General features: G+C 39.8%; 1 protein-coding gene across 4 annotated transcripts in view; it reads left to right on the top strand.

Moving 5' to 3' along the window:
• The first annotated feature begins 4,782 nt into the window (after nucleotides 1-4,782).
• WDR17 (WD repeat domain 17) overlaps nucleotides 4,783-17,740 on the top strand; it is a 65,117-nt gene continuing 52,159 nt past the window's right edge. For 3 of the 4 annotated variants that reach the window (XR_006266856.1, XM_043454501.1, XM_043454502.1), the window contains exons 1-2: nucleotides 4,783-4,919; nucleotides 16,271-16,392. Coding sequence is in view for 2 of the 4 variants with exons in the window: in XM_043454501.1 (XP_043310436.1) it covers nucleotides 16,327-16,392 (66 nt within the window). In the remaining 2 variants the exon portion in view is untranslated. The remainder of the gene's footprint in view (nucleotides 4,920-16,270; nucleotides 16,393-17,740) is intronic. The other variant, XM_043454503.1, reaches the window with a different exon arrangement.

A 17,740-nucleotide genomic window follows, 5' to 3' on the forward strand; every position in this document is an offset into this window, starting at 1 on the left:
TTTCCCAAAGCTGGAGATGAGTGGCACATTTTCAAGTCTATGATAGATAAATAGAAAGACAAATCAATGGGTATGTAGACTGATGGCTTTAGAAACACCGAGAATCATAATGCACACTGTGTCACACTTTTAGACACATTTAAGAACTTTTTTAGGGCTTTCCTGGTGGCTCAGTTGGTAAAGAATCCGCTTGCAATGCAGGAGACCTGGGTTTGATTCCTGGGTCAGGAAGGTCCCCTGGAGAAGGAAATGGCTACCCACTCCAGTATTCTTGCCTGGAGAATCCCATGGACAGAGGAGCCTGGCGGGACACAGTCCACGGGGTCGCCAAGAGTTGGACACGGCTTAGGGACTAAACACCACCAAGTACTTTTTAGTGACGTGCTAATGAATATTTAACAACAAGTTCTCTGAATAAAACAATGTGTACATATACAGGTACACAAGTTAATTACAGATTTTTCTGAGATAAAGGGTGTGTTGCGTGCAATTTACACATAATAATACAATATTTTTATTTTACATTCCATGTAGCTAATTGATTTTCACGTAATTCTTTCATAATGTTTGCCAAACTCTTATATTTGTAGCTAAATCACAGTTGCAATAGGCAAATAAACATAGTGCTTTAGTACTGATTGATATTTTCCTGTTATTGAGTCAAGAGCAAAACAAAGAAGGCTTTTTGTCATTGACTTTACCAAGTTCTTTGCAGTATTGGATAATAGTTTTTGAATTTTAGAAGGAGAATACCTTAATTTTTTGTGCTATTCTATTGTGATAATGACAGACACATTCCAGTTTACAGTTGAATTGCATTATTAATATTATCGCCATCATTTCCTGAAGTTCATACCAGAGATTGACAAATAACCTGTAGGTCAAATATAGCTTGTTTTTATAAATAAGTTTATGGGGGACATGGCCACACCTATTTATTTAAGTCTTATCTGATTGCTTTCAACACAATTGAGTAGTTGAGATGGAGGCTGCATGGTTCTCAAAGCCTAAAATATCTACCATATGGCTCTTTTCAGAAACAATTTTTTGACTCTGGAAATAAACCAACACTTACCAAGAGGACATTCTGTGACAATGAAGAAAATGATGAAGATGTCCTTTATATGTGCTGTTTAATACAGAAGTCACTTAACTACACTGGCTATTTTATTTATTTATTTGTAATTGACAGATAATTGCTTTAAAGTATTGCAATGGTTTCTAGCAAACATCACTGCCTACTGAGCACTTGAAATGGGCCTACTGCAACTGAGGGACAATAGTTTTCATTCTTTTTTAACTAATTAAAAAGTCCACATGTTGCTAGTGGCTACTTTAGTAGACAGTCAACAGAACTATGAATCCTGCCCTGATTTGCAGCATTTGCTGATTTGGGAGTTGTAAACACACTGATTTTGGCCAATTTCAAGTACAATATCCCATCATGGAATGATGTACTGGGAAGAAATATTATATAGTATTATAATATTATATATTATATATATTACATAGTATTTCCCATGCAGGCATAGATGTATATAGACATAATAGACATAAATAACCTCAATAGATTAGACACAGATAAAATAATAAAAATAATTAGAAAGTGATGAGTTTTGAGTACTTGTTTTTAGTAACACTTTAAAATTATAAATTTATATCATTTAATTTTAATAAGAGCTGTGTACAACAATGGGTTTCTAAAACCCTGAAAACCGTGACAACTGTCTGTCTCAAGCCAGTGCCATCTGGCTTCAGTCAGTGTTTTTACACACAGGAAGCTTCTAAGTAGTTCATTCTCTACAGTTTGATCAGTTTTTTTCTTTGTCATGTTTATGTCTATTTTCTTACTATTTTTTACATTAAAAATAGTATGAGAAGGCTTTTCACTTAGGTGAAACTAAAGCCCTTTAATATAAATTTTCCTAAAATTTAAGTTAAGGAATTTCTTCACATTAATTTAGAATATTCACTAAAAATGCACTTGCCACATTAAATGGCCTTGAAAACCTTTCCAAAGCCAATACTCTCATAGAACATGTTTAGCCATGAAGACATACTGGCTGGAATCAATAGATTCCCTAAATTACTCTGCTAGTTAAGACCCAATGACTGCCCTGAAACTGTCAGTCAGTCTGAATGACTGACAGCTTTTTGGATTGTGAGAAGAGAGCATTGCATTAAATATTTGTTGAATAAAAGAATGAAAACCACGGTAAAAAGATGTTTTCCTTAGAAATTAGGTTATACTATTTCTTTGAGTTCAGGATCTAATTATACCTATGACTGTTTAAACCTCTCTTTCAAGACTTACAAACAAAATCATAGGAAAGGGAGAAGAGTACTAAATAGGGTGTCTGGGATCATGATATCAGTTCTGCTACTATTAATAATATAGCTGTAGGATCTTGACAAATTCTAGTATTTTCCAGGCCCCATGACCTTCATCTCTAAATTCTGAGTGCACAACCAGATAATTTCTCATGTCCCTTTTGGTTTCCGATTTTTAACTGGAGAGCTGAAACAATTATGAACAAATTATTTAGATGTAAAATATATTTTTATTCAACCAATGGACCAAGCTAGTCATTGTGTCTTTTTTGACAACTTTTTCTCTTTGTGCTTATTGTTGACACTGTAGCAAGCAAATATCTGTCATAAATGAAAATGACAGTCTGTTTTCCCAGAAATGTTTCTTTCCATCTCCCCTCTTTAGCATTCTTATTTTCATGGTCTTAATTCAGGCCATCTGTATCTTTTCCCTAATTCATCATGCTTTTCATTTCTCTGCACCCTTCAGTTCAGTTCAGTTCAGTCGCTCAGTCGTGTCCGACTCTTTGCGACCCCATGAATTGCAGCACGCCAGGCCTCCCTGTCCATCACCAACTCCCGGAGTTTACTCAAACTCATGTCCATTGAGTCGGTGATGCCATCCAGCCATCTCATCCTCTGTTGTCCCCTTCTCCTCCTGCCCCCAATCCCTCCCAGCATCAGGGTCTATTCCAATGAGTCAACTCTTTGCATGAGGTGGCCAAAGTTACTACCCTCATTTCGAAGGTAATTTTTCTCAAGGAAAAGCTCTGGTTTTAGAGGTTAAGGTCTAACCTAATTTGGGTGTTCAATGTCTTTTCAATGTAGTTTTCCAATTTTCTCAGTTTAATCTTTTACCAATTTCTCTCTCCCCTCCTATCTTTACATATCTACCTTCACCTCCTCCAGAGAATGCAAACAAGCCAAAATTAGTTACATCAGTCAGGCTTTTACCCATTTTGTTTTTGGCCACGCTGTTCCTGCTGCACAGTATGTTCAGTCATTTTTTCCAACAGGTAAAGTCTATTTGGTTCTTAAATTCCTGTCCAAAATATCACTTATTGAAAGTTTCTCTGAAAAACAATGAAAAAAAACTTTCTCCTTCCCTCATCTGAAATTATCTCACAGAACTTTTACATAACCCCATTTTAGGACTTAACACATCAAATATACTTAGGCATTGTCCTCTATTTTCTCTGGTAGAGTATGTGCTTATTTATTTGTTTATCCATCCATTGAGCCAACATTTATTGAAGATCTGCAATTTGTTAGAATGAAGGGAACAGACCGGTAAGAACTGATTCTAGCTTTTGAAAAGCTTGTCTATGTGGAGAGGTAACTTTTAAGCCAATTTTAATTTGTAAAATAGAATGTTAAGTGCCGTGGTAGGTAACAGACTACGCAGAATACTTTGGAAGAAAAAAGTCTATGGCATAAGAGGGTCAGGATTAAGTCTAGGGAATGAATGTCCCTGGTTGCTTGGTTGGAGTAAACCATTAATTTATTAACTATTCAGAGTCTGACATATAGTGAAAACTCAATGTGTTATTAAACACACTTCATTCCGAGTATCTGAAGGCTTATTTTCTCCTGTGTGTTTGATAAAGGACATTAGCAATGAAGAGATTTCAGAGATATTAAGAAGGAAATGTAAATGACAGTACCATTTCCATTCAACCAGATTGCACCAGGAAAATGTTAAATGGCAACCCACTGCAGTATTCTTGCCTGGAAAATCCCACAGACTGAGGATCCTGGTAGGCTACAGTCCATGGAGTCGCAAAGAGTCGGACACGACTGAGCGACTTCACTTCCCTTCAAATTAATTACACACAAACCCACTAAGACTGACAAATAGCTTTCATAGGGGTCCTGCACAGAGCTTCTTGAGCCTAATCAGACAATAACGAAGTGCCAAAGAGACAGTATTCTGTATTCACATTCCGGGTGATGGATTCAACTCACAGCCTCTGAAGGAGGCTCAGCTCAAGGAAGCCCAGGCTCTTCAAGGAGGTGAGGTGACTTATTCATGGCATATTTGACTCATTTTCCTAGAAGGTGAAGGCTCCATATGTATTATGAGAAGACTGTGTGTGTTAGGAGAAGGCAATGGTAACCCACTCCCGTACCCTTGCCTGGAAAACCCCATGGACGGAGGAGCCTGGTGGGCTGCCGTCCATGGGGGTCGCACAGAGTCGGACGCGACCGAACCGACTTAGCAGCAGCAACAGCTATGTGTGTTAGGGGGTGAGAACGCCGGTGGCTCACTGCTTCTTCCCCCACTTTCAGCCTCACCACAAACTCCAGGAATCCGGTCTTCAGAGCCGACTCTGGGTTGCCAGGTAACCACCTCCAGGAGCCTGGTCTCAGGGAGGCAGCAGCCCCCACCGCGCCCCCGGCCCTCCAATCAGCGGCCGGCGTGCGGGTCACGTGGGGTCCGGCCCGCGGCGCCCTCCTCCCCGGCCCTCGGAGCCCGCCCCGCCCCAGAGCCCGCGGCTCCCAAGAGGAGGGCGCGGCGGGGCGGGTCCGGGCGCCGCGCTCGCGCAGCCGCCGCGCCGGCCTCGGCACCTTGCACCGTCCGCCGCCTCCGTGGTCGCCGCCTCCGCCAGGTAAGCAGCGGCAGGCCGCCGGGCGAGGGGCCCGGGAGGGCGCGGGCTGCAGGGGAGCAGCCGTCGGACAGCGTGGCGTCGCGGGAGGGGCGCGGGGCCGTGCGCGCGTTCTGCAGGGCTTCGCGCGCGTTGATGCCCCGGGAGTCGGCACCGCTCACCAGGTGTGAGTCTCTTGAACAGCCCCTGCCAAGGCTGCTTGTCTTGATTTCATGTTTTAAGGTGGTTCGATCTGTGTGCATCTAGCTCTAGATTTGAACTCTCATGGCTGTGTCCGCGGGCACTTGTGTAAGCTCCCCTTTGAGGATGTCTTCATATACAGGTTGTACCAAGAAGTCTTTGAGTCGGAAGGAAATGTGTTTTAGAAAAATAGCATTGAATGTCAGAGGCATAGGATGTCTGAAGTAAATCATAAAATATAATCTTTCCTGTTTTTCAGAAATTAACAAATTTCTGAAATTTTTTTACTGTATTAAAAATGTAGTTTATATATATATAAACTGACTTTTTCTTTACTATATTAATTAAAAGCATTTGATTTGAATGAAATTTAGTGATAACTTGGGTCATGTATCAAAAATTAATCACACTTGTTTTGTAACTTTCATATAAACACATATGTATATATATTTATTTATTTAAAAGTCTCCAACAGTGATTTAAAGAGAGAGATTACATTTCTAAGTCTGTCAATGTCTGAGTCTTTCAGAAGTACCCTTCAGAAAAACTCATCATTCTTTTAAAATAATTATTGATGTACTTAAAACTTTTGTTATCCACTAGTTACATAATAATTTTATATATCAGAAAGACAGATTAGTTTAGAAAATGATGTTTTTAAATTTCTCTGCTCTCAGTAGATGGACTACCAGGGCTAAAGTGTTTTTGTTGTTTTCTGTACTCTACCTTGAAACCCTTAACCTGGATAAGGATGAGCCACAGCAGTTTTTATATTACTCAGAAAAGAGTAGGAACAATTTTATTTATTTATTTTTGTTTGTTTCTTTTGCCCAAATAGATACTAGAAGTCCAACATGAGTGATGAGATTGTCACTATTAGTAAAATATGTGGAAATTCTCAAGACTACCTGATTTTACTTGCCTAAATGCTATAGTGAAGACTAAAATGAAATTTAGTTTCAAAAGATTCACATTTTTTTCCTGCATTCCAGAATTTATTTGAAGTCAGACCTAATAAACAAGAAAGGTAACAGTTTACCAGATTGCTGAATAATATGTTTACCCAGCCATTCATGGCAATGATGTGTATACAGACATTGCTACTACTTTATGCAGTTGCTGAATTATCTCTGCTTCTAGTTTGTACATCTATTCCATTTAGCTTTTAAAATGAAGTCATGTATGTTGTTTCTAGTGTTTCTTCAGGAACAGAGATCTTACTGAGATTATTTTAATCCATGGAAAATCATATTAGGAGATCGAGAGGGATTTCTTAATAACTTACTAACTGAAACGTATATTAGACTAAGTGGCTGGCATTTTTCAACATCCAAGACCATGTAATGTTCTATGACAGTCACATGAAGGTTATTCTCTCATTGTTGATGAGACTATTCCTTGGAGATTTATGAGCAAGAAGTTAGATATGGTTACCTGGAGAGAATCTGAGAAATTCCCCCGAAGAATTTACTCTGCAGAGAAAAAAAACCCTAAAGGAAAACCTTTCTCTTCCTTGAGGTTACTTAAATGTTCAAGAAGAACTTGTAACTTCAGTTATAAAAATTGGTAGAAAAATACAATGATCAACTTTGGTCAGTGCCATTGTATAGTGAAAGAAAAAAAAAAATCCCTTCATGATTGACTTGAAAAATTTCTAAGATTCTTGTGGTAAAACATGGGCTGTTGCATGAGGAGACAAGATTCAGGCTGGTGTTACTTGATCTCAGTGACTAGAGAGATAGAACTTGAAATAGGCTAGACTTTGTGAACAACAAAAAAAGGCAACCTGAAGTTGGAGCCACAGGTGGCACATGCATCTAGCTGTCACATTATCAGCTACTTGAGTGAGGTAATCTTTTTAGAAAATAATGATAAAAGTCTTGCTTTCTATTACTTTACATGTACTAACAACATTGATTTTAGTAGCCTGATAATCTCCTAAAGCACTGGAATTCTATATTCTAATTCAAGAAATACATATGTCACAGAAACAGGAATACAAATCTTACACAATGAGATCATAGGAGATAATTCATCAGTGTTATTTGCTATTAGAGGGATAAATGATAATTGTCATGTTCAGAAAGGCTCTTATCAGAAGATGCAAGAAATATTTTTCCGTGCTTTTATGAGGATGCTACAACATTCAGAATTTGGTTTCTAAATTTGAATGCCCAGACACGGATAACTTACAAAAGAGGTCTTAAATAATTTTCCTTATGCCCAGATTCTTGTTTTCTTCCAAACTGTTTAAGTTAGGAGCATGGGCCAGTATCCCATACAGACTCATTTGTAATTACATTTAATAAGTTCAGTTTCATATCTCATACACACACAAAAAAACTTGCTTTGAAATTGGAAAGTAGAAAATAGCTCTCATTATTGAGCACTCATATTTGATGTACTGTTGGAAAAACTTCGTTTTCCAGTATCACATCTCCATGTGGAGTCCTGAAAAATTGAATAGTTGGTTAAGAAGAAGTTGTTGTTTATTTGCTAAGTTGTGCCTGACTCTTTGCAAACCCATGGACTGTAGCCGGCCAGGCTCCTCTGTCCATGGGATTTTCCAGGCAAGAATACTGGAGTAGTTTGTTATTTCCTTCTCTAAGGGATCTTCCCAGCCCAGGGATCGAACCTGCATCTCTTGTGTCTCCTATGTTGGCGGGTGGATTCTTTACCACTGAGCCACCTGGAAAATCCCTTAATAAGGAATAAGCAGTACTTAATTTTGACCCCATTAAGATAAAACATTTTGCATAAGTCTTAATGAAAGGAGTCATACACATTTTATTTTTAAGGTAAACATGGTAGCAGGTTTGGAGGAGTCATTTCCCTATGTAAGCTAGAAGCTTTCTTAGAGACCAGTCAAATTAGCACCATTATTTTGTAGACGAGGTCACTCAGCACATAAAAATTAAGTTGCTCAAAACTGGGAGAATTTTGAGGGAGAGCTGGTCTACCATCTCAGGCTGTAACACTCAGCATTGTACTGCTCCCCAGAGAGGTGTAAAAACATACCACCAACTTCATTTTCTCTTTTATTTCAAGTATTTCAAAAGTTTGACTAAGATTTAGATCATTTTTGTACCCTTAAATGATTATTGTACATAATGAACAAATTATATGTGTTTGGTCTCCTCATATAGAAAGTTTGCTTAAAATATTAGTTAAAAAGTGTTTTCCCCTAATCTGTAGAATTTTTTAATCTAATCATTAATATGATTTAAGTTTTTCTGTAAAGTCTTCTGTGACTGGGGAGGGGTCCAGTTGTCTTATAAATTCCTTATCCTAATGTACCCCAGTGGGATTTGAGTATACATAGCCATCACATCTACAATTGAATGATAGAAATAAGAAGCTTCTGGAGGTTATATCTGAAGCCTGGATTATGTTTATCATTGGGTGAGATTTTGAAGCTGGACGCATTTATTTACTAGACTCTCTGCCCTTTTGGTATCAGAGGCCATCTAGAATGGTGATACTGGGCAGGTAGTTTAGACCAGCAGTGGCAGCATCTCTTGGGAACTTGTCAGAAATGCACATCTCCAGGCTGTGGCCCTACTAAGTCAGATATCAGAGACAGCCCCCAGAATCAGTGTTCACAGGAGTCTTAAGTGATTCTCATTCAAAGTAGCACTTGAGAAGTATCTTGGAAGGTACATTGTGCCCTTGGACCTGACCTCCTCTGGGGCTGGTGGTGTTCACAGTGACTCCACTGTTAAGACTTTCCTTGAACTACTAAGTAATTGAATTCATTCCTGAAAATACAGTTGTGCGTATGTTTCATAAACATCTATTTTTCAATAGTAGCTTTCGGAACATAATATCTCACTTTCATCATTAATGACAGTGGTTTATCTTTGTGGGGATTTTATGTCAGCTAAGAGTCTAGTTTTTGACAGGGGGCCTATTGACTGGATTAGCAGTCTCTCTCATGTAAGTATCAGCCCTGCCTGAGCTGATACAACTCTTCACTTCTTAAATGTTAGGATTTATTTCTGGCCTCCTATCAATGTAAGGCTGCACATATTAAAAATGCAATTTTGGATTTAGTGACTATGTATGAGCGATTTCTTTTCATCTTAAAGCTTGAAAGCTTTTAATCCATTTGATTTCCTTTGATGGTTTTTCTCAATACATGCCAAAAATAAATTTTAATACCTTTGACCAGAAGGTAAAAATGTCAGTGTAACTGACTGTTTCTGCCAAATGAGTACCCTGATTCTCACAGACAGATAAGCATAAAGGCCCACCCTACTTTAAAATCTCATATACAAAATCCAGGTTACAAAGCAGATTAACTAGAAGGGGGACAGGAATCCTCAGGTTTACAGAATTATTCCTGCCATAGCTTCTCGGATCTTCCTTCGTGAGAAATTAGTGTGTTTATAAAAATACTTATTTTTGCAATACCATATTTCCCGGTGGTGCAGTGGTAAAGAATCTGCCTTCCAATGCAGAAGATGTAGGAGATACGGGTTCAATCCCTGGGTTGGGAAAATCCCCTGGAGAAGGAAGTGTCAGCCTGCATTCTTACTCTTGGCTGAAGAATTCCATGGACAGAGGAGCCTGGCAGGCTACAGTCAGTGGGGTTGCAAAGAGTCAAACATGACTTAGTACACAGACACATTATAAAAATAATCCTGTATCTTTTTGTGATGAGTATTTACATGTTTACTTTCATAATGTCTCTTTCAGTGAAATATTTACCTCTTCTTGGTTTATGGGTGAAAGTACGTTATTTCACTCCTCTATTTCTCTTTGGCTGAGCTTCTGAAAATGGTTAATTGAAGTATATAAGTGACCCTTGTTCAAGAAAAGTGGATTAGGCCTCTGATCAAATTAAAACTCATTTCTTCATTGCAGCTCAAGAAATTCTGTAATCCTTGAAGCAACCTGGAAAGTCTAATTTCATTCATAATCATTTACTTTGGTGGTTAAATGTAGGAAAATATAAAAATAAATATCTAGATGAATGATAGATTAAGTGTATAGATGGATGATGAAGTAACTGCATTCACATTGCCACATCTCTGAATCAGTGTCTTGGTCTTCTTGGTATTACATGTAATCCTGTGTTTGGCTGATCAAGTGGGAATTCATAGTGGTATAGTGGTCATTCTGAGTCCAAACTACAACAACCATAATGGCCTTGTTCTTTTCTATTTGCCATCTAATCCCGGATTTTAATGTAGGTTAATACTGTACTTGTGACCTATTTTATCATCTAAGCTTTTAAGAACATCAGGATTTGACATATGTTGGCAATGCTTAGATATAATGTGGTTGCCCTGCCAAGCACATGAAAGGTAAGTTTAGGAATGATTGAAATTGAAGAGATTAATCTTGGCCAGTAGAAGATAGCAGAGGCAATTTATCTGCTAAATATCTTTACTGTTGTTGAGCTGAGCAAGTAGTTCTCAAGCTGTTCTGTGGTATATAGCTTATCTGGGAACGATGCTAAAAAAGCAGGTTTCCAGACTCCATCCTAAGATTCTGATCTACTAGCTTTAGAGTGTGATCTAGGAACCTGCATTTTTAGCAGGTTTCTCAGTTAATTGTGATGCAAGCGACCTGAGAATCACACTTCGAGTTGCACCAATTTAGAGATCTTTAAAATTATATTTATCCTTGATAATCTGTGGGTGTACCTATCAGTGAGAATAGTGGTCATTTAGAATTATGTATACTAGACAGAAGAAGATCTCAAGTTGGTGGGCTGATGGCTGCTTGAAAAAAAATAAACCTTCCAGTTTTTTTTTTTTTTTTTTACAATTTCCAAATGTTTTCTAATGAGCACAGATTGACTCTGTGTTCATTAGAATTTTTTGCATAACTCTGAGCATACAGTGTATTTAGATTTTAAAAACTAATTTTAACATGTTTTTAGGGTTTTTATATTAATACAGGCAATAAATTTCTATTAAAAAACTTAACAAAATTCTGAAGAGGACAAAGAGGATTTCAAGAAAACTACCTTGAATTTCTGCATCGTGGTATATCTGTGACCCTGACTTTTGAATTCACATTTTTGTATATTTTGATTGACTATTCAGACTCTTTCTCAAGCCTGCCAGGAACGCTCTTGTCTCAAGAGTCTCTGATTTTGCTGCTTTCCCAGCAGAGACTTTCATATTCTGTCTTCTCTTCTCCTTTAGATCTTGCTCAGCATTACTGCAGTGGGGCCTCCTTGCGCCAACTTTTGAAAGTTTATGGTGTCAGCTCATCTCCAGAACCTGTCTTGCTCTTTCCCTGCGTTCTTTTTCTCCAAGCCACACACTACCTTGTAATAGTCACCGTTTACGTATTTGTTTTGCTCATTCTGATTTCCTCCTTAAGAATATCAACTACGGAAGGGCAGGAGTCACACCTATTGTACAGGGTCCTCTATCTTCTGTGCCTGCCTGGCACCTACTTGGTGCTCAATACATATTTGTGGAATGAGTGGATGGGTTGAAAAATGATTATTAGAATTTTAGGAAATGTAAATAAGTCCAAGGACTAATACATTTCCTACTATTAAGTTCAGTTCAGTCGCTCAGTCGTGTCCAACTCTTTGCAACCCCATGAACCACAGCACGCCAGGCCTCCCTGTCCATCACCGACTCCCGGAGTCCACCCAAACCCATGTCCATTGAGTTGGTGATGCCATCCAACCATCTCATCCTCTGTTGTCCCTTTCTCCTCCTGCCCTCAATCTTTCCCAGCATCAGGGTCTTTTCAAACGAGTCAGGTCTTCGCATCAGGTGGCCAAAGTATTGGAGTTTCAGCTTCAGTATCAGTCCTTCCAATGAATATTCAGGACTGATTTCCTTTAGGATTGACTGGTTGGATCTCCTTGCAGTCCAAGGAACTTTCAAGAGTCTTCTCAAGCACCACAGTTCAAAAGTATCAATTCTTTGGCGCTCAGCTTTCTTTATGGTGCACCTCTCACATCCATACATGACTACTGGAAAAACCATAGCCTTAACTAGACAGACCTTTTCTGACAAAGTAATGTGTCTGCTTTTCAATATGCTGTCTAGGTTGGTCATAACTTTCCTTCTAAGGAGTAAGCATCTTTTAATTTCTTGGCTGCAGTCACCATTTGCAGTGATTTTGGAGCCCCGAAAAATAAAGTCAGCCACTGTTTGCTCATCTATTTGACATGAAATGACGGGACCGGATGCCATGATCTTAGTTTTCTGAATGTTGAGCTTTAAGCCAACTTTTTCACTCTCCTCTTTTACTTTCATCAAGAGGCTCTTTAGTTCTTCTTCACTTTCTGCCATAAGGGTGGTGTCATCTGCATATCTGAGGTTATTGATATTTCTCCCAGCAATCTTGATTCCAGCTTGTGCTTCCTCCAGCCCAGCATTTCTTATGATGCATTTAAGTTAAATAAGCAGGGTGACAGTATACAGCCTTGACATACTCCTTTTCCTATTTGGAACCAGTTTGTTGTCCCATGTCCAGTTCTAACTGTTGCTTCCTGACCTGCATACAGGTTTCTCAAGAGGCAGGTCTGGTGGTCTGGTATTCCCATCTCTTTCAGAATTTTTCACAGTTTATTGTGATCCACACAGTCAAAGTCTTTGGCATAGTCAATAAAGCAGAAATAGATGTTTTTCTGGAACTCTCTTGCTTTTTCGATGATCCAGGGATATTGGCAATTTGATCTGTGGTTCCTCTGCCTTTTCTGAAACCAGCTTGAACATCTGGAAGTTCACGGTTCACGTATTGCTGAAGCCTGGCTTGGAGAATTTTCAGCATTACTTGACTAGCATGTGAGATGAGTACAATTGTGCGGTAGTTTGAGCATTCCTTAGCATTGCCTTTCTTTGGGATTGGAATGAAAATTAACGTTTTCCAGTCCTGTGGCCACTGCTGAGTTTTCCAAATTTGCTGGCATATTGAGTGCAGCATTTTCACAGCATCATCTTTTAGGATTTGAAATAGCTCAACTGGAATTCCATCACCTCCACTAGCTTTGTTCATAGTCATGATTCCTAAGGCCCACTTGACTTCACACTCCCAGATGTCTGGCTCTAGGTGAGTGTGAGTGATCACACCATTGTGATTATCTGGGTCGTGAAGATCTTTTTTGTACAATTCTTCTGTGTATTCTTGCCACCTCTTCTTAACATCTTCTGCTTCTGTTAGGTCCATACCATTTCTGTCCTTTATTGAGCCCATCTTTGCATGAAATGTTCCCTTGATATCGCGAATTTTCTTGAAGAGATCTGTAGTCTTTTTCATTCTGTTGTTTTCCTTTATTTCTTTGCATTGATCACTGAGGAAGGCTTTCTTATCTCTCCTTGCTATTCTTTGGAACTTTGCATTCAAATGGGTATATCTTTCCTTCTCCTTTGCTTTTCACTTCGCTTCTTTTCACAGCTTCTTAGGGTGTAGCTATTTAATATCTTGGAAGGTCTGGTCAAAGCATGAAATGCTGGGATGGGAGCTGTGTGTCTCTACAGATCTCTGCAAGCATTTAGGAGCCAGCTGGGGGAGATTGCTCAGGGAACACTCCTGTGGAATAGTGGGAATTAAGGACTCAGAGAATCTATTATGGACATGGCATTAACAGGCATCCACTGTGTACCGATCATGACCAAGTCATCAGACTCTGTTGATTTTCCTGTAGACCCAAATACACATCCTTACCCTAGCCCATCTCATTCCCCAGCCCCTTGTTCAGTAGACTCTGGTCTTCACATATTTCCTGTTTTGAGATTATTCCTGTGACAGCCTTCCTCACCTGCTTGTCCCTGATACTGCTTCTAAAAGTCCTTGTGAGTTAAAGAAGTATTAGTACATGTCTCTGAGAGAGGCTTAACACATTGTGAAATATAATGACTGGGGCCCATAAAGGGGCAGAAAACTCCAGGGGGAAATGAAAAGATAAATGAAAATGTCCAAGTGATGGTAGAAAATATAGCCCAGTTATCCAGTACCTACCTACTTGTGGACAAGTTCATTTCAGTTTATTTTCCTCTCTTAGTTTTGTTAGTACTAGAAAGCACTGCTGTGGATTTTTAGTGTATAATTTCTCTTTATTTAGATTATATACCTGATTATATACCTGAAATGTGCACTTTACTGTTGTGTAGCCGCAAATTTGCACGTTAGCATAATGAGCATAAAAGAAACACCGTGAGCATCCTAGGTATTCCCCCTTGTGGCTCCTGTCTGTCATGCCTGCCTTTTTTCCCTGAAGAAAACTCCGATAACTTCTAACAGCATAGATTCACCTTGCTTGTTTTTAAACTTTTATGAATAAAATCCTGTGATATTTATGTGTGACTTTCAGTCCAATTACATCATGTGGTTCATTCATTTCATTGTGTGTGGTTCATTTTCATTAGCCTATGTGACTCTCCTGTGATTTTTAATCTCCGTGACTGGGGGGAATCTGGTTTTGAAGAGAGGTCTGTGTGTCTCCCCGTCTTCCTCCCTCCTTGAGACAGCCGGACTCCACTTGGCCCCTGCGGCGGGTGCTGAGTGAGAGACCCTTTTGCCCCTCTCCGGTGAGGGAGCCGGGTTTGTCTTGGCTCAGGATGGGAGCCTGTGGCATTTTCCTGCTCCCGCCTCAGGCGGGGCAGGGCTGGTAGCTCTTCTTCCTTCTCCCCGTTCTGGGGTTTGGGGAGGGGGCGTCTGTCCCTCCCTAGAGGCACGTGAAGTTTGCGTTTCCGCCCTCCTCATCCTCCCTGGGAGGGAGGGTATGTGTCTCCTCTCTGAAGGATTCCTGGCTGAGGAGTTGTGCTTCGTTTGAGAGGAGGATTCAGAGACCTAGGCCGAGTTCCCCCCCGCCTGCCGGCTCCCAGCATCCGAGTGCTTCCTGCGTGCTTTCCCCGCTGGGGGCGAGGTCTGACCTGCGCCCCTCTTTCTCCTGAGCACCCACTTGAGGCCTGAGGCGATCTTGCAGGCGAGGGCAGCTCAGCTCCGTCAGGGACCTGCAGTTCTAAACTGATTTTCTGGTCACAGCAGCCGTGAAGCCTTGACCATGACAGTGTTACCGACCCCTTCCTGCCCGCCTTGGTGGCTTCCCCTCTTGCCCACACCTCGTCACGGGGGAGCCCTTAGTCGCTTCGGTCTCTCCGGTGGCTGGGCTCCTCCCTCTTCAGAATTCCCCTGTGTGCTCTGCACCCTGTTAGGTGAGGTGCTTAACTTTTTGACCCACGTGGGTAATTGGCAGTCAGCTAACTGGCTTTCCTCTCAACGGTGCCAGCAGGTGGAAATAAGGGATCGGCCTCGTCATTGTGTTGCAGGAAGGTGGACCCCTTCCACGGCCTGAAACCGGGCTCTTGTCTAACACTCGGAAATGAATTGTCCGAGGAGACACATGGGCTGACAAAGCAAGAGATTTTATTTGGGAAAGGCGCCCGGGTGGAGAGCAGGAGGGTAAGGGAACCCAGGAGGACTGCTCTGCCTCGTGGCTTGCAGTCTTGGGTTTTATGGTGATGGGATTAGTTTCAGGTTGCCCTTAGCCAATCATTCTGGCTCAGAGTCCTTCCTGGTGGCGCACGCCTTGTTCAGCCAAGATGGATGTCAGAGAGAAGGATTCTGGGAGATGATCGGACAGGTGGTGTCTCCTTTTGACCTTTCCCGAACTCTTCTGGTTGGTGGAGGCTTATTAGTTCCCTGTTCCTTACCAGGACCTCCTGTCCTAAAACAACTCATGCAAATGGTTACTATGGTGCCTGGCCAGGGCTGGCGGTTTCAATCGGTGTGCTTCCCCTAACAATTGTACCCTTGTAACCTGGAGGCTTTGTTCTAGTTTTATATCCAGCTCCTGATGTTTAGAATGGAACACATTTTCTGTTTCTTGTTGTTTTGTGTTTTCTTTTGAATTCCTTACTTTTTAACTTGATTACTTTTAGAAATAATTTACCTATTTCTTGCAAAAGTTAAATCCAAGATGCTTTTTAGACTGAAAACTGAAAGCCTAATAAAATATTTGACATAGCATTCGCTAGTACTATACAACATAATTATTATGTGATCTATTTCTTATTTGACTATAGGCTTGCGTGTTCTGGTTAACATTATTTTTACAGATACTGTTATTTCTAAATCATTAAAGCTGTTGCAGCTGAAATGTGTTTGTACTTCTAGCTTCTCATGCTGAGCAACATTTCACGAGACAGAGTTTGGTAAACCTGTTTGGTTGAAACGCATTGTTATTACTTTAGGTGCCGACTGTTCTGATGCTGGTTTCCAATTGCCTTGATTAAAGTAGAAACATTCTATGGCTTGGATGACTTACATTTCACATTGGTTTGAGCAAGATGATTGGTATGAAGGACTACAAAGAGTAAGATACATTTATGTTGTATTTATAATTTTGTTGTTTTTTTTTTTGCTTCTCATGCAGCTGTATTTCTATGTCATTTATATTGTGGACATTTTTGCACTGCAGTATTCTGAGGATAAATAAGATACTTATTTGATAGATTGAACAGCAGAGGTAAAAAGATAACATATAAGGATAGTCATCATTATAAATTGAAGAAAGGTTTTTTTTTCTATCCTGTTTTCAGATGAATTCGTAATATTTTCAGATTGTCTTTAGGCTTTAAAGATAAAATAGAATTCTTTCTAATGAGATTAATGGATGAAAATAGAAATAATTTCAAGAAAGTCTGTTTACTTAAGAAAAAACATTTCATGATAGAAATGTGCTAATACCATGTATTATAATAATATTGTAAAAGAAAATGAAAAAAAATGTTAAGAAGAGTGCATGTTCCATTTGATAAATTTTTAGGCAATTAATTATGTTTCAAAGGGATTTGCATTGTTACTATGGCAACTTTTGCATTGCATAGCTATTCTGATCTATTATTGCAATGGCAGAAAACTGCCATTTTATTAGATACCTTATCAACATGGATTTAGTTTAGAATAACATAGGATTTCTCTTTGATTATGTTCACCTTTTAAATGAAAGATCCCTTGATTGTTTAAATGAAGGCAATTTGTGGATTTTACTTTTCATTCATGAGTGGAACAAAAGAGACAGAATATCTTCATGTAGTTTTAGCAGCTTTTCCCCACTGTGGTTTGTGGGCAGTGTTAGCGCTCAGTCGTGTCCGACTCTTTTGCGACCCCGTGGACTGTAGCCCACCAGGCTCCTCTGTGCATGGAATTCTCCAGGCAAGAACACTGGAGTGGGTTGCCATTTCCTTCTCCAGTGGTTTGAGGGCATATATTACTAAAGTTACACAGTACTGAATTGTTCTTTCTCCTTACTTCTTCAGGGTGCTTTCCTAATCACATCAATCAAAGATATTTTCTCAGTATTTTACGTCTTTTAATTTATCTTTTTAGTTGTAAATCCTCAGCAGTTTAAGCCTCTTGGGTTTTTTGGTTGCAGATTTCTTTTTCAGCTGTGAAACAAGCTGGTAAACATCTCGGGAGGCAGTAAATATCTAACTCTGGAGAATAATCCTCGTGTTGTGGATTCTAAAGCATTCTTCATAAGGGAGGCTGAGAGTCAGTGGGTAGCTTACTATCCCGAATTCCAGCCTTACCCATAAATGATAGAAATGTTTCAGCGTGTGACTTTAATAGCAGTATTTGAAGTTGCACAGGACACACGCACATACCCACCCACCAAGACACGCACACACACAGACGTACACACAGTACAACTCTAGCAT

The sequence above is a fragment of the Cervus canadensis genome, chromosome 31 (assembly GCF_019320065.1).
Source record: "Cervus canadensis isolate Bull #8, Minnesota chromosome 31, ASM1932006v1, whole genome shotgun sequence".
Lineage (NCBI taxonomy): Eukaryota > Metazoa > Chordata > Mammalia > Artiodactyla > Cervidae > Cervus > Cervus canadensis.